Source organism: Sebastes umbrosus, chromosome 13, assembly GCF_015220745.1.
Source record: "Sebastes umbrosus isolate fSebUmb1 chromosome 13, fSebUmb1.pri, whole genome shotgun sequence".
Lineage (NCBI taxonomy): Eukaryota > Metazoa > Chordata > Actinopteri > Perciformes > Sebastidae > Sebastes > Sebastes umbrosus.
Genome location: NC_051281.1, coordinates 6995816 through 7014181, shown reverse-complemented (window position 1 = coordinate 7014181; position 18366 = coordinate 6995816). Strand labels below are relative to the sequence as shown.

The 18366-nt window shown below is 39.1% G+C and overlaps 1 protein-coding gene across 4 annotated transcripts in view; it reads left to right on the top strand.

Annotated features, from left to right (window-relative positions):
- Positions 1–18366, top strand: part of LOC119499692 (abl interactor 2-like) — a 32823-nt gene that overhangs the window by 2368 nt on the left and 12089 nt on the right. For 2 of the 4 annotated variants that reach the window (XM_037788845.1, XM_037788847.1), the window contains exons 2-6: positions 7243–7410; positions 11720–11896; positions 12602–12619; positions 13765–13868; positions 17694–17846. In XM_037788845.1, coding sequence (XP_037644773.1) covers positions 7243–7410; positions 11720–11896; positions 12602–12619; positions 13765–13868; positions 17694–17846 — 620 coding nt within the window. The remainder of the gene's footprint in view (positions 1–7242; positions 7411–11719; positions 11897–12601; positions 12620–13764; positions 13869–17693; positions 17847–18366) is intronic. The other 2 variants (XM_037788846.1, XM_037788848.1) reach the window with 1 other exon arrangement.

Sequence of the window (18366 nt, the reverse complement as noted above, 5' to 3'; positions counted from 1 at the left end):
GTGGAAACATGAATGCAGTGTGTGTGTTTTCATAGGCAGGCAAGGCTGTTATGGACAACTGTTCTTCTTCAGTTGGCTTTAAATACACACCTGTTCATCTCCAGATTTTATCTTCATCACAATTCTCGATCAACAAGACAGACTGCGTTAACAGTCTGCCTTTCCTAGAGGCTAAAATGATTTCTCCCCCATTTTCTTTCTTTTATTCTTTACTCATTTCACCCTTTAATTTTCTGGATAATTTTTTCTTATTCCCGTCTCTCTTTCCTATGTCAAATTTTCCTCTATAAAGTTTTCCCCTCTTCTCTATCTCTTCCTTCCTTATATCCTTTCACCCTTCCTGTCTTTTCTTTCACTGAAATGTCTCCTAACACTCTTTTCTGTCTCTGAGAGTAATAACTTTTCTCCTCTCAGCAGTCTTTCTGAAGAAAACGACCATTTTCTAGTTCATTAGCCTGTTCATACTACATGTCCAAATGGGGCCTAGTTAGGGCTAACTCAGTGCCCACTGGATGGCCTACATTCCCACTGCCAGCAGATGATGTGAGCTGTTACATAATCCAACAGTTGAGCTGTTGATCTTGTTTTATGGGCTAAATATTTGGATTCAGGGTTGACCCATGTTAAACCCTGTGTGGCCCCCTCCTAGGCTATCAGACACTGTCAGGATTAAATCTGTCTAGATTTATTCAAAGCCGGGCAGCTGCTTCTCGTTACACTATTAATGATATATCAATATTAAAAACTCAGTACTGAGGCATCGAGTGCCTGGTCAGATAGGTAATTTTGTTTACTCATATCTATTCTGATTAGATAGTTGCAGATTTAAATCGATAAATGAATTATATAAATTTGATTGATTCAATTTTTTTTTGCATGATGTGTAAAATATAGAGCTTATCTTAAAGATTGGTATCATGGCCGATCCGGGCATATTTTAATGGATTGATACCAGTTAAAATAAAGATACAAATCATATCCTTTTTTCACTGAACTCCACTTTGTTTTGTCCACCTCAGCCTGCTAACATTTGGTCTTTTATTCATATCATATTAATAATTTAAGCTTATACATAAACTTAATAGTTTTGAACCAGGACCTTCAGCATTTGGATCAAGTACTTAAAATAAGGTGCCTGCAGCTGTTATTTCAGTGTGATATTAAGCAACATTTAAGTAAATATTTGAGCTGTCAAAGTTAACGTGATAATAACGCGTTAATGCAAATTTGTTTTAACGCCACTAATATCTTTAAGGCATTAACGCAACTTTGGATTTATAGGTTGTAGCGGGTTCCGTTTTAAAGCTAGAGTGAAGTTACTGGTATCATATGGAACTGGAAATCCTAAGGAATCCATTGGTACCAACCATTTCATACGAGCTTGTCGCCAAGGACAAATAACGCTCCAAACTTGGGCAAAATTTTGTCAAGGAAAAACTGTCATGGGCATTTTCAAAGGGGTCTCTTGACCTCTGACCTCAAGATATGTGAATGAAAATGAGTTCTATGGGTACTCACAAGTCTTCCCTTAACAGACATGCCCACTTTATGATAATAAAGTGAAAATCAAGTCGTTTAACTGTGCACAAAAAGTTTATTTGAATTTTTTCCCACATTTAAAAAAAAGTTCACGTTTTTAATAAAAAGCACCAGCCTTACCTCACATCGTCTATAGGGAAATATTAGCTAAATGGACATACTGCAATAACCTAGGTTGTCCAATATAACACCACTCACATCTCCATTGTGTGCTGTAGGTTTGTAAACTGTGACAGAAATTAAGAAGTAAATACCGGTATGTAAATATAGCAAACTTGATTAACGCTGCCATGATGTAAAACTGAAGGAACCGAAGCCCCCCCCTCTCTGGGTCCTCCACAGCTGGTACTAGTTAGCTGTCAGCAGAGCTAGTTGTAATGTAACTCGACCTCCTGCTGCTCATTGAAAACACATGGTACCATTGCAGGAGGCTGGACGTGGACGCCTGTCGTGTGTGTGTGTGTGTGTGCGTGCGTGCGTGTGTGTGTGTGTGTTTTGGGTTGGAAACCATGGCGATTACTTTTCCAGTTGAAGGAGTATCAGCCTCCACCTTCAGTGTTGGTGCCAGGAACAGCTCCTGCGGGGGCGAAACAAGCTGAGCGTTTGGAAAGACGGGTTTGTTCTCACAAGCTTGGCATTTTTAAACCTGAGCAGATAGCATGATAATTTATTTCACATTTCACAGCTAAAGAAAAACTTTTTTTCATGTTATTATTAGTTTGTTTAGTGTTTGGTCACTCCTACAGTTATTTAGCAGTAAGAGTGTTGGCATTTGGTTTTCCCTTTATCTGAAACAAGGGTCTAAGGACAGAGGGTGTCGTATGCTGTACAGATTGAGGCAAATATGTGATTTGTGATATTGGGCTACATAAATACAATCGAATTGACTAGTTGACAGCCTGTCTGAAGGAATGAAATTACCAAACACACCAATGTGACTTCAATTTGATTGTATTTCTAGAGTCAGAATTTCAGTTTTGATAAATATTCTTGGGTGCATTAAAGGGGGTAGGCTACACATGACAGCCAGTCTGAATTACTTAATTTACCAAACATACAAACATGGCTTCAACCGGTTCAATGAGACATTCATCATGTTGGTTTTAGGGCTGTCAATCGATTAAAATATTTAATCTCGATTAATCTCAAATGAATCGCACATTTTTTATCTGTTCAAAATCTGTACCTTAAAGGCAGATTTATCAAGTATTTAATACTTCAATCAACATGGGAGTGGGCAAATATGCTTGCTTTATGCAAATATATGTATATATTTATTACTGAAATCAATTACCCACACAAAACATTCACAGATATTGTCCAGAAACCCTCACAGTTACTACAAAGTGGGCATGTCTTTAAAGGGGAGACTCGTGGGTACCCATAGAACCCATTTTCATTCACATATCTTGAGGTCAGAGGTCAAGGGACCACTTTGAAAATGGCCATGACAGTTTTTCCTCGCAAAAATTTAGCGCAAGTTTGGAGCGTTATTTCGCCTCCTCCACGACAGGCTAGTAAGACAATGGATTCCTTAGGTTTTCTAGTTTCATATGATACCAGTATCCTCACTCTAGCTTTAAAACTGAGCCTGCTACAACCTCCGAAATATCAATTGCGTTAATGCGTCAAAGAAATTAGTGCCGTTAAAACAAATTTGCATTAATACGTTATTATCACGTTAATTTTGCCAGCCTTAGTTGGTTTATTTCTAGGTGTCTTGCTCATCTCCTGTGTTGAAACTGCTATATGTTTCCTCTTCTTGTGTCGAACACACAGAATAAGTAACACGTACAATTCACAAGTCAGCAGTGCAACTCAGCTCTATTTAAGCATTTCCTTTCAATTAGAGGTATAGCTGTTATATTAAGTGGTAATAATGTGATAAAATGTAGATTACTTCATCTGTACTAGAAGTTTAAACACCTTCTGACTGTAGCACATGAGGGACCTGTCCTTGTAAGGTAAAAGCAGTGGCCATCTGTGTGTGTTTTAGATGAGTGGCCCAGCATTGGGACTTGTTGGATCTGGTTCAAAGCCAAAGAGAATAGCACTTATATAGAGTTATGAGATGTATCTTACTGTAACACACACACACACAGATTCCCCTCTGTCACACACTCCCATGCATGGTCTGTAAATAGAGGCTGTGTGACTGACATGTCTGTAATTTGCAGATGTAGATACCACACACACACACACACACACACACACACACACACACACACACAGTTCTGGTTGTACATCAGCCACCAACTAGAAGTTGAATTCTCTGTTGTATAAGGAATAGATAAGAATGCGTTAACGCAAAATCAATTAAACGGCAGTAATTTCTTTAACGCATTAACGCAATCGATCTTTCGGAGGTTGTAGCAGGTCAGTTTTAGAGAAAGGGAAGATACTGGCATCATATGAAACTAGAAAACCATGTCATACCAGCTTGTCGAGAAGGAGGGTAAATAACGCTCGAAAATTTTGCCGAGGAAAATCTGGCATGGCCATTTTCATAGGGGTCTCTTGACCTCTGACCTCAAGATATGTGAATGAAAATGTGTTCTACGGGTACCCACGAGTCTCCCCTTTACAGACATCCCCTCTTTGTGATAATCACATGCAGTTTGGGGCAAGTCATAGTCAAGTCAGCACACTGACACACTTACAGCTGTTGTTGATTTTAGCATATTTTATTATGCTAAATACAGTACCTGTGAGGCTTTCTGGACAATATTTGTCATTGTTTTGTGTTGTTAATTGATTTCCAATAATAAATATATACATACATTTGCATAAAGCAGCATATTTGTCCACTCCCATGTTGATTTGAGTATAAAATACTTGACAAATCTCCCTTTAAGGTACATTTTGAACAGATAAAAAATGTGTTAGTTATTTGTTAGAATATGGTAATTGCTTAACATTTGACAGTAAAATTTGCCACCACACCTTCAGGCAGTTTCTCTTTCCATGTTCATGCTGTCAGGTGGTTTCATATTTCCACTATAATTCAGAATAACATAACCGCAGGAATGTTACTGTTAGACCCGAGTGTGTCTTCATTAAAAAAAGAGGTCAGAGGAATCAGAGCGTGCATATGATTCCACGTAGTTCTGATCCGAGTCATGTACATGAACCTCATACATTTAGCTGGAATTAAAATAAAATTGAAATTTGTGTGTGTGTGTTGCTCTGCTGCCCTGTCCTCAGGCCAGAGGAGGCAGCCCTCCAACTAGGTCAGCGCTAACAGGAAATCAGATGGCTGATGGGAAAGAGAGAGAGAAAATAAGAGCTGTAATGAGGATGATGTGATACAGAGAGGGGGGAGTGGAAAGTAAAGAGAGATCAAACAGGGAGAGAAGACTTGACTAAAAAGATTTATAGGGCGCCTGGGTTAGCTCAGTTGGTAGAGCGGGCGTCCATGTATTAAGGCTTGGTCCTGACCGCGGCGGCCCGGGGTCGAATCCGGCCTGTGGCCCTTTCCGCATCCACTCTCTCTCTCCCCCCTTTCAAGACTCTATCCACTGTCCTGTCAATAAAAATGGAAAATGCCCCCAAAAAAAATAACTTTAAAAAAAAAAAAAAAAAAAAAAAAAGATTTATAGTTCTTAGTTAAGGTGTGTCTGTACAGTACCTGTGTGTGTGGAAGCACTGTCTCTATGTAAAGAGTCCCACCATACAGGGCTCCAGAGTGTGATCAAATATCTCACAAGTGCGACAAAATATTTTCACTGGTCGCACTGTGCACCTGGCAGGTCTGTCTCTGTGTGTGTATGTGTGAAACAAGCCCTGAACTCCTCTTCGAGAAACATCACATCCATTAAACATACCAGTAATTCAAAATGAACAGAACTATCTAATGTTTTTTCATCAAGAAAAATGCTATGGTGCCCGTCACACCTGTCCCCGGCACAGAACGGCCTAGTCCAGACCCAACATCAAGAAGTACTTTTACTTAGTATGTTTCGGTCTCGGTTTCAGAACCGTTGCACCCCTAGACTGTGTTTGGATCTTTAGAGAGTGTTGGAACTCTATAGCCTCATTTATTCTTTTCTCCCTCGTCCTCCACCTGATCTAGCAACTTGGGTAAGGGAGTTTTGGGTGGAGGCCAACAGTCCTCTACATCATAACCACACATTTGCATATATACTTATTTTTGAGCAATCCAATCAAATCTGAAGGATCAAATGCATCTTGGGACTGTACGCGGTCTATTCCACTCAGAAATACATCACACATTACATTCACGCTGACGTGAATTTGATGTTTGTGTTGCTGTTGACACTGTCAGAAAATAGCAAACACCTTCTGGACAATCAGATTAGAGTACTTTCTTTAGTCATTTATTGTTTGAGGTCTGACTGTAAGAGTGTACCTAAGTGTGTGTGTTGTGTGTGTTGTGTGTGTTGTGTGTCTTGTGTGTCTTGTGTGTCTTGTGTGTCTTGTGTGTCTTGTGTGTCTTGTGTGTCTTGTGTGTCTTGTGTGTCTTGTGTATCTTGTGTATCTTGTGTATCTTGTGTATCTTGTGTATCTTGTGTATCTTGTGTATCTTGTGTATCTTGTGTATCTTGTGTATCTTGTGTATCTTGTGTATCTTGTGTATCTTGTGTGTATTAGAGAGAGACGCACATTGGTGTCAGTGTGTTTCTTGTCAACCTCGGGCATGAATGAGTTAGCACTGACCTACATCATGCTTCAGCACACACACACACACACACACACACATCCATGTGTGTTTTTATACTGTTCCCACTGTATTATGCACACATACAGTATACATGTTGCACACAAATAGATATATTCACACATGTGGTTACACACACATTGATGCCCATTTTCATTTATTACAGTTCTGTATCTGTATCCATTAGCTATACTGTACATTGATGCCATCATGCTGTCCGTCTTTCATCTTCATTAAGACATTAAAGAGGTGGAATAATTTAATTAGTGTTAGTAAATTGATGTCCGATATCAAATTAAGGCAGTGTATAGTACTCAAGGCAGCACTAACCTCTTATAGACAGTCGATTAATAAAGAAAATAATCTGCAGATTAATTGAGGATGAAAAGAATTGTTAGTTGCAGCCCTAATTCCTTTAATTCATTTTTACTGCTGAAAAAAATAAGAGTAGAAGAGAAGTGAGAAATTAAAAAAAAAATACAGAAAGAGAAAGGAAATAAAGAAATGAAGCATCAAAGACATACTGCACAAAATAAAGATAATGTAATGTGTTATGTGTTATTTATTGCAGGTGTTGTATTAACCAATTATGTTCTGACATTTAGCTCATGGTATTCTAGAGGCATTTGATGTATAATTTCATATGACGTGACATCTGTCATTTTACTGGAGAAAATACAATTGTTGGCACTGCAACTGAGTCATTCACATCACATATTAATTACAAAAAAGTAGTGGCATTGAATGAAAGGGTTCAATAAATGACTGACAAACGTCTCAGGCATCATGTTGGGCTGTTCCTGGGAGATTATGGGTAACCCCTGATGTCTAACGTTGTGGAGAAAAACAAAAATACAACAAGAAGCTTAAGAAAAATACAAGTAGCATGTTGGGTCTTGATTTTGTTCATGTGTTTACTCTATCTCTTGTATTGATTATCTGCCACTACTGTTCTGCGTCAATGAGAATGAAATTGTGGCACTGGTGCGACTCCTGTCCTGAATCTGTCTCTTCTCTCCCTGCAGTCAGCAGACAAGGAGCGAGCGCTGGAGGAGACGAAGAGCTACACCACCCAGTCTCTGGCCAGCGTCGCCTACCTCATCAACACATTGGCCAACAACGTGTTGCAGATGCTGGACATCCAGGCCTCGCAGCTCCGCCGCATGGAAAGCTCCATCAACCACATTTCACAGGTCTGGTAGGAACACTAGAGGACCCTGTGCCATCAGTTTGGTTAATTTTTTATTAATTTGTATGCACAAATTCTTATCAACGTTGGTTATCATGGTTGGTTTACATGGTTATCAACTTGGTAAGTAAACCCAGGGTTTCTCAATCTGGCTATGAGCACGTTCACATGAAAGGAGTGGTGTTTGCAGCATATGACCAATCCCAAACATGGACAAGTCTACTGTCAGCAGAGCGGCACATTTTATAAAGAAAGAGCAAACTATAATATTAGACAAAAAACAAAGAAATTAAACTCATAATCCAGACAAAAAGTAATACAGCTGAAGCTGCCCAATGCAGGAAGGACAGCTGACAAAAGACTTATTAATTTAACAAAATACTCAAAAGTCAGATATATTCGTCTAGATGGGGCAGTGATAAATAAATAGCTTTCAGAATGGTATTGATGAATGGATTACATTTCATTATGCCGTTTGGTAATGATGTGGTGGGTATGACTATTTTAGCCTTCTTTCAGCTGTGTGAAACAGACTTGAGAGCTAGTAAATATATATATAAAAACATAATTCAAATCGGTAAGCACCCACAGCATACAGCCAGCTGTCCTTCCTGCATTTGTCAATTTAAACTGTGTCGCTATTAGCCTGTATTATGACTTAAACTTCTTTGTATTTGTGTATTATTATCATATGATCTGCACACCGAGTTTTGATTGGTCAGTACGCGGTGCTTTCAAACGAGTTGATCTCTTATCGGGAACATAACCCGCTCAGGAGCAGGTTAGGTGTTCGGCATAAGTTACCATGGCGATCTACTCCGGTAAGAAGTGAACCACCGTCGTATGACAGAAAACCCCATATCCTGCTTTGTAGTACAGGCCTCAGGTATCTACATGCACGCTGATTGACGCTGAAGAATGTCGTGAAAATGATAAACAAACTTGCTTTTTAAACCTGAAATCTGTCTATCAGCATGCATGAAGCATTGTCATGGACATAGTGTACCGTAGGTCTGTTATTCATAGTGTGAGGGCTCATGGGTGAAAGCACACACAATATGTAATCATGTATGCATGCAGTCTCACTTATGTTCTCTGCTCTGTGGACGCTCTCTTCACTGCGTCATGCCAAGTGCAGCAGCCCAGAATTCATCTCGGGAGGCTGTTGCACTTACAAAAATCCCAAAGCATGCAACAGTAATAAACTGCAGAGGTAAATTAACAGCGATAAAGAGTCTAGAGTGCAGAAATATGTATTCTTCTTTCCCACTCTGCATTCTGTGCACATGAGAGGGGATGAAGTAGTAGTATCAGCACCTCTAAAGCTCATAAATTAACATGTTTATGACACAGCCTTGTTGAATATTCAATTCTGATTGGTCAATCACAGCGTTCTACGGTCTGTTATTTCTTTATAGCAGACGGCTGCTATGTATAACAGACCGTTGCTATGGATGCAGTTCTGATCTTGGACTCTGGAGGACCATTTTTGTGTCAAATTATTATTTTAGTAGGTAGCCGTGTAATAAGCGGGATAATGTACAGATAGCGAGTCATTGTTGTGATATAAACCCCTTCAGGGCGATGCGGCACAACGCGAATCGGAGGGGTCTTACATCGTCTGGGTTTATTTCACAACAATGATCGGCCTGCGCTACATTATCCCTTACATATCTGGTTTGTTTAATTTGTACAAAAACTAAAGTGTATGTATATGGTTTTATGGGGGTTATCTGCCAGATTATTTCTTGGCCAGCATAAACATTAATAAGTGAAATCAACGGCCACCGGCTTAAAATTTCATTTGATACGAAAGTAGTAGTTGATTATGCGAGATATAATTAATCACTGCTTAATTGCAATCTGAAAATTGCACCTTTTCATATGGATGTGTAGTCAAAAACACTTTTAGTCTGACACAGATAGTTTTAAAGGTCCCATATCGTGCTCATTTTCAGGTTCATACTTGTATTTTGTGTTTCTACTAGAACATGTTTACATGGTTTAATGTTGTGTGTAATGTCTGAATATTGTATATTTGTGACATCACAAATGGACAGAAATCTTAACGCACAGTTTCTGAATACGGACTGTGTGTGTATTTCTCCATATATTGAGCGTTTTGATAGTTTAACAGTATTTATAAAGCACTTAAACCTTTTTTATAATATAAAAGACATGAAAATCTCACTTTTTACAATATGGGACCTTTAAAACTTAGATGCTATTAGAATCATGTGGACAGACAGATGAAAAAGCAGGTTTCTCAATATTCCACTTAAACGTCATATCCAGAATATGATGAAAACCAGAAAAAAATTCAAAACCAGGACACTTGTTTGCATGTAAATATACAACTACTTGAGTACATTTAGATGGGCAGTACTGTCCTGCATGTCCAAGAAATCTGTTCTCTTCCGCAGGATTTCTCTTCATCCATTTCCCGTCTTACGGAAACAAGGTTCTTGTTCACGTGACATCTAAAGTATAAGGTTACTACCGAAAATCAAACATTTACTTCAGTGCATCGAAGGATACAGTCTAGGAAGAAAAACAAGACTCTTCTTCATGTTTGTCAGCTGGTCAGATAAATAAAACCATCTGTAGGTGTGAAGCATCACCAGAGGTCTCATCAGGATTACACAACACTCTGCACCCACACATCTCACCACACTGTATACTGATGACAAAAGATACTCAAATTTGTTTTGTCCTCTCTCAAATCTTAGCATACTTCAATAACACGGCATTTGTATTCCTCGAGAAACTCGCACATCATTCATACTAAGTAAGCTGACACGTTCCTCATTGCACTCTGTGTTGAGATTCATTATTTAACACCAACTGAAGGAAAAGAAGTATTTTCATTCATTAAACATTGACATCTACAACAGACCCTTCACAGAGTAGCTGAGTACTTATAGGAATAAAACTGTAGTTTTCAGTAGTACAGTTGATCCATTCTCCCCTCAGACCTCTGAATATTCAGTATAATCAGAATAAACTGCATGCAGAAATAATGAGATGCTTCTCTCTGTTATGTCAGACCAGGACTGTGATTGCACGTCATAATTACGGCTTTCAGTTCAGTGAGACACAGTCGCATCTGTTATGTAGGCGAGCGTTTGTGCTGTGAGGCTCCCTCTCATAAAGAATCACACTGAGATGAGCTTTTATAATCCATTTTGCATTTCATGCTGTAGAAATCAGCCAACAGCGTAGTCGTGTGAGATGAAGAGGATACAGACAAACGGATGTGCAAACTCATTCTGCTTTGTTCAAATGTTTAATTTCCTACTTAGGAACCAAAGTGGCCACCGAGCATCCAACCAATTTTAGAATTCCTTTGTGCAATGATTGTTAATTCGAATAAACTACTGTCTAATACTATATTCACAGCTGAAAACTAGTTGCCTCTTGGTGAAATTCCCTGCTTTGACTGAAAAACCCTCGTGATATAGACTGTTTCAGAACTGTCACCTCTCTCATCCCACTTGAGTTTGCAGCCCTATATCTTTAAGTAAATTCCTGTGTAACGCACCACTGAAAATATAATTAACACCTGTCCTGACTTGAGGCTTAAAAAACAGGCTGTCATACATATTAAAATCCATAACACCAAAAATATCTCCAGTGTGAGAGCACAGAACCAGTGTGAAATGTGAGGATTAACTGTCTGTTCTTACAGTGAATATATATTTTTGGACTGTTTGTCAGACAGAGAAAGACGTCACTACAGACTGTGATTGGGCTGCTGAAACTTCACAGACTTTTTTATAGACAATATGAAACCAGAAGAAGCAATGCATACAATAATGAAATTATTAGTTAGTTGAAGCCTGTTTTTTAATCAAAGCTGGCCTTAAACTTGACTAAAATCGCACAACAGGCTTTTATCTAAAATTACAAGAGGGAATCAGAGCTGTTTCACTCAGAACTGTGGAGCAGTTATAAAACACATCCACACACAGAAACCATTCAGAAACCATTCGTACCAAAATGTCATCATTTATATGGCCGTCTGTTCTCAGCTGCAAAGTGTACTGTTGAAAATGTCTTAAAGCTCCATGAAATCTCCCGTTTTGATGCAGTTTGAGCATCTTAAAGATGTAATTTACCAATACAGACGTCACACTGAACACTGTGTCCGAGTACAGCCTCACACAGCTGCTAGCTCGGCTGTAGACACTTTTTTTTTACCATAACACGATTGACAATAATTTGATTTCAGGTTGGATGAATCACATATTCTAATTCTCTCTGTGTATTTTATTTAAGCCAGGCACTTAAGTTAACCATTCTTTCTTTTTCAGACCGTTGACATTCACAAAGAGAAGGTGGCGAGGCGGGAGATCGGCATCTTGACCACCAATAAGAACACGTCCCGCTCACATAAAATAGTTGCTCCGGCCAATCAGGAGAGGCCAGTGCGCTACATCAGGAAGCCCATCGACTACAACGTGCTGGATGACATTGGACACGGAGTCAAGGTGGGAATAATGAAAATAATGACGATGAAAACGATGATCATAGATGTTTTCAGTGTCGTAAACATCAGACCTTTAGTGTCACTAAATAGTTACATATAGAGTTCAGATACAGGCAGTCAAGTCTGAATACTAGAAGTGATTGTTAATGTTTTAAACACCACAAGAACAGATTTTTCTGTGGTAGGTTTGACACATTCAACAGATGTGCCACATAGAGCAAGGAGACAACAAAATACAGAAATACAGCTGTGAAAAGAAATTGCAACACTAAGAAGAAGAACAAAAACAAAACTATTAAGCTGAAAGGTGAAGGGATCTTAACTTGCATGTTTGTGTGCATGGTTGTTTGTAGTCTGTGTGTCTCACAGAATATGTAGAGCATGCATTTGCAGTACTGTAAAAAGTTCAGCACAAGTGAAATTAATTCTGATTTATTTAAGTGCAATTTGACATTTCTTTCATGTCCTCACTGTTAAAGCTGTATGGCATAATTTCCCTCTGGCTCTGAGTCTTAATCTCTTTCTGTCTGCCTCTGTTTCATCTTTATCTGTTTCATCTTTATCTGTGTCCGTCTTTCCGGGATGTTATTTCGTGTTATTTTCGTGTTTAATGTTTGCATGACGCTGTTGCACTGACACTAATCTCTAGACAACTTTTCTCCTCTCTTCTTCCTCCTGTTGCCATTGCTTTCACTGACGCGTTAAGTGGTTGTTGAGGTTCAAGGTAAGGAGGCACAACATTACCTATACATAATACCAGGACAACATATCTCATGATGGAGGTATAGTAACCATTATAAAGGTACATAAAGAAATACCAGTGACGAACAAAGGGAATGATCGATCCAGTAGGTTGCTAGGTAAAAGTGTGTTGTTACCACTGACCGCTTAGTAATGTTTTTGTGTGAGATCAAGCAAGAGAGTATAGAGACTATATGTGAACAAGAGAAATAAAACTCTATTTTCTGATAATTTCATGGCGGTTACGTTCTAAATCATAAATAAATAACCATCAAACACTGAGCATATTATCTACTACTCCTGTCTGCGTTTCCTCCTCTGCATGAGTCATTTTTTATTCTTTGATTACATCCAACTCAAACAGTCTCCACAGTAAACACAAAGAACAACAGAATCTGTTTCCTCGTGTGTGAAGATTGTGCCTCAATCATCACCCTTGTTGTTCTAATTTGTATAATCTTCATGGTTCTTCAGATGTGGTGGAAACACAAACAGGAATGCACAAAAGGGACTTTTCATTTATTTCCTGTGTAAAGTTCTCTCTGGTTGCAGATTCGTTTTAACGGCACTTATTTATTTAACGCATTAACGCAATCAATATTTTGGAGGTTGGAGCGGGCTCAGTTTTAAGTGAAGATACTGGTATCATACTAAAATCAAACAGGAAAACCTAAGGAATCCATTGGTACCAACCATGTCATACTAGCTTGTCGCTAAGGAGGCTAAATAACGCTCCAAACTTACGCTAAATTTTGGCGAGGAAAAACTGGCATGTCCATTTTCAGCGGGGTCCCTTGACCTCTGACCTCAAGATATGTGAATTAAAACAATCATAATATATATTTATATAATTATAATATTTTAATCGATTGGCATCCTTACTATTTAGTGTATTTCCTGTTAGTTATTGGCCATGCAAAAATATTGTTCAGGCTCTATAATTTACCACTTCCGGTTTCATATTTACTAGGTATCAGTGACTAGATCAGTCGACGGTTACGACCTACACACAGACGCCACCGTTGGTCCCTCAGCAGTTCTATTTTTAAGATTTCTACTGATTTAAAAAAAAAATCTGGTAATTTGAAAGACGAAGATCATCACGTTAAAAAAATGTATTCTCCGCAGGTGAACGGCCAGCAGAACATGAAACTCGGAGTGGGTCTGTCCCGGTCCTTGCCCCCTACCCAGAAACCACCCAGCCCTCCGAGGGCAGGCAAGGGCATCTTAGGGTATGTACCCAGCTTATCACACACATGTATATGCACTCACACTCATTCCCCACACACTCTCTCTCTGACATTTACTCATGTTTTGTCATGTGTATTTATCTTCTGTTTTCATGGTTTCACGCAAGTGATTATGATTCTGTTGTGTTAATATTTTCCCTGAATGTATGAAAGACGTCTGAATGATGTGGCATTTTGTATTAAATGTTTTATTATGAATGTAAATAGAAGATTGTGCAGACACAAATCCTCCTTCACAGAATCACAGATGTGTCGTTCTTTGAGCTGACGTGGAAATAAGTGGTGTGCTGCAGTTTGTGTGTGTTTGTCTCTTGTGGGAGGACGGAGGATCCTGCGGCGAGTTTATTACAGATTAGACCCGGCAGAGGGGGATGACATCACACACACACACACACACACACACACACCCCGAATCACAGTGCTCAGAGGAAGAGGAGTAACGTCATGCGTTGTGAAAGCTTGTTGTGTTCTCAAACATCTAGGTCACACAGCTGTATCTCTTCTTCCTTCTCTTTCCTTATTTTCAGTCTTTTCTCTTTCTGTTTAATTTAGTCTCATCTTCTCTCTCATCCTTCATTCTTCTCCCTCATCTTACCTTTCTCCTCTTTTCTAACCTCTCTCTCTGTTTTCTTCACTCTCTTGTTCACTCTTTCTCCTCTGTAGCATCCAAACATTGTGAGGTCAAAAGCCATGCTTTTGTTTGTTTAAAGAATTAATTTGATATTTTGGGTAACACACTTATTCACTTTCTGAGAGTTAGATGCTCAGACAGATACCACTCTCATGTCTGTACAAGAAATATTAAGCTGAAGCCAGTGGCCGCTTAGCTTAGCATAAAGGCTGGAAAAAGCTAGCCTGGCACTCTGTCTAAAGGTAACAAAATCACCACCTACCAGCACCTCGATTTTATTTATTTACTGGAGTATTTTGCTGGGCAGAGTGACTTCTTGAAGCCTTGTTGTCACCATGTGATTGCCAGGGAACCAGCAGAGACTTAATCCAGAGACTCAAAATGTTGAACTATTCCTTTAAAGAATTTTACATCTCATATTTCAGAAACTTTAGAGGGCTTGTAATGTTAACCGCAATGTTATACAGCTACAGTACATGTAAAAGATATTGATGCAAACTATTAACTAAAACAGAAAGTAAACAAGCGTATTTCCCAAAATGCTGTTCTTTAAGAATTGCCGTGTTGGAGCATTAAATCATCCTCTTCTCATCATCCTCTTTCTGAAATAGCGGCCTGGTTCAGCAGTATATAAGTGATGCCAAATCACGACTCGAATCTTCACAAATCTCTCGAATCTTAGATCACAGTCCCTGCTGGCGTTTCATCAAATAGTCTTTTACACCACACTCTGAGTTTGTGAGGCGCATTCCTATCCGGGCAACCGGAGCCGACACTGGAGACTTATTGATTTCAGTGGCATTTAAAATAATTATTTAAAATCTGATTACTGATTTCAAATAGGTCTTATAAAATACTCATTATTTTTTGGGACAATGTTTAACCTTATCAATTCTGACTGTTTTTCTTACTTTAAGACTAGTCGACAAGTCTAAGATTAAACTTCCGTTTAAACATAAGGGAAATTAATTGTTAGGAACTTCCCCAGTGTGAAGCCAGGTAGCCAGCTGGACCAGCACCACCTAGGCCCTCCTGTCGGTGTGTTCCTTTCTGTTTCCTGTATGTAACCTGCTGATCGGCCGGCTGTTTCTCTACAATAAACCTTAAATAGGTGGCAGGATCGTTGCCCTGGTGAGAGTGGCAAAGTACCAAATGCCCTGAAGATTTCAGAGAAAGAAACATAGAAATAAAAATGTCATTAATTTATGGAATAAGAAGAGAAAGTGTTTGAGTTTATAGGAAAGAGTGAACAGAAGCAGCTCAGCAGTTTGTTGGAACTGAAGCTGTGGTAAGCAAGCCAAGTCCCTCAAACACACAGCAGTGTGTTGGCATCACGCTGTAATCAACAGGCCAAGTCCTTCTGTCATCACACACATACACACACGCACACACCAACAACAACACGCCAGAAACACGCTCACACATCATTTTCACATTCTGTATCTGTTCTGTTCTTGTATAATTCTTGTTTTTGTTTTTGCATACTTGTTTTTTAGATACACGTGACATTAAATATGATTATTTATTATAAGCTGTATACACATTATGCAACACTAGCAAAGGTGTTATTGATCATATTTCAGAGTTATACCATGCTTGTGCTTCTTTCTACTGCAATAACTGAAATTATTTGTGTTGATTTTAGGAGAAATTCTCATCAAACTGACTCCTGTTTGTCTTCAGTCTGGTTTTTATTCTTTGCTGATGCTTATTTGTCCTTATTCTCTACAGTTTGTGATGCTGGAGGAGTCATAATTCTCTAAAAATACATCCTGACCTTTAAACATGGCCTTAACAGATTTCTCTGTTTCTCTGACAGCAAGGAGGCAAAAACGCAGCCCATACTTAATGTAGAAATAATCTATAATTACATATCAATCATGGTGCTATATTTATGTACCCTGCTACCTAGAAATCTATGACTATTTAATGTCATGTTTTATTTAATTATGGCTGACAGTTAATACTAGAATAAGCTGTTTGCTCTTAGGGCTGGTGACTATTAAAGCATATGAGAGCTAACGCACCCTCCTGTGGCTCCTTACCCACAATTACTTTATTAAATAGCCTGACTTAAAGAGGACTCGTTATGCTTTTGTGCTTTTTCCCTTTCCTTTAACGTGTTATATAGTTTTTTGTGCAAGTAAAAAAGGTCCAAAAGCCCAAAGTCCACACCAAAAAGGAGTTACTCTCCCCCACAGAAACACTGCTCCTGAACTGCCTGAAACGCCTTGCTTGAAGTACCGCCTTTTCTTCCGTAACGTGGTGATGTCACCATGTAACATATTTGCATAATACCTTATGGCACGCCCTCAAACAAAGCTAGTTAGAGCGGAGCGGAGCTGGAGCGTAATCCGAAGAGTTTGATTTTGTTGACCAATCACAACAGAGTGGGCCAGCTGACCAATCAGAGTAGACTGGGCAGGAGGGTGAAAAGAGGTACAGCCGGTATGAGAAAAGTAAAACGTTTTTTGAACATTAAAGTATGTAAACATGTTCTAGTAGAAACCCAAAATACAAGTATGCACCTGAAAGTAAGCATAATAGGTCCTCTTTAACATGTTTCATTTAATATTATTAAAGCAGGAAGCTAATAAGGGACGGATATTTTAATTTAAGTGATATAACTCGGCTCAGATACACAACAAAAGTTCAAGACACTCCTGAGGGTTAAATTAAAGAAAGGGCATTTTATTTTCAAAATTAACTCACTTAACCAAAAATAGCAATGGAGGTCAGGAGAGAACATCTTCTGCCCTTAGTGTGCATGTAGTCCCTCAGCTCTGCACAGAGCTAAACACACCTCCATTTAAGATTAAAGACTCAAGTTGGCTTTTGGCATTTTTACTGGAAACCATGTTGGATAGGCAACAGAACAGAAATATGTAAACTCGCTTTTGTGAAATAACCAAAAAAGGTTTTCCGGGCCTTTTAAAGATGTTGAGACGTCTGGATAAGAGTTTGGAAGTGTGTGTTTCTGATTTCAAAGTTCCAGATGTTGCAGAATGTTGCAGAAAGTTGATTAAACAAACCTCAGCTCGCATTATACTCTAACATGAAATGACAATGTTTTGTTCCAGGCTCTCGAGTGCTACAGAACAATGGTGTAGGACTTTGTCATCGGAAATAAACTCCCCCATTAACCCTGTCTCCACCCTTACCCCTTACATGTACAGGAAGAACTCCCCCTACAGGACACTGGAGCCAGTGCGCCCCCCAGTGGTGCCCAACGATTATGTCTCCAGCCCCACCAGAAACAATATGGCCATCGGACAGCTTCCCAGTCCGGGCCGCACCGCCACCCTCAACCATCGACCCCGAACATACAGGTAGCCGGGTCGGCGTGTAACATTGGCTGCCAGAACGGGATTTCAGAGCTTTTCTTTCTGCTCTAATGTGTCTTCTATTTTCTGCTCTGATTTTGTTTTTTAAAAGAGTTTTAAGCCTCTTTGTAGTTCATTTACAAAAAGGCAGATATTCAACACATCCGTATGTCTAGTTTGGACTCCAGATTGGGATCACTGATTGTATTTTGGCCGCTCTTCAATGCAATATGAGGTCAATAACAATGTGTAAACACTGCTGTTCAGATCTATCTTCTCGAAGTGGCACAAACATGCTCCATTCCAAACTAGACTAACAGATGTGTTGAAGATAATGATACTACTAATGCTAAAGCAGAGATGCATCCTCTCAACGCATCCTTCTTTCTCACCGTGCTTCAGTTCATGCTTTTGTTCTTGGCCGATCTAATCGCATTTAGCAAGGTGACTGAACATGGGCAAACATTTTTGATTTGTTTGAGGCTCATTTTTGTCACAAGGTATGAAAAATGGTCCCCAAACTAAA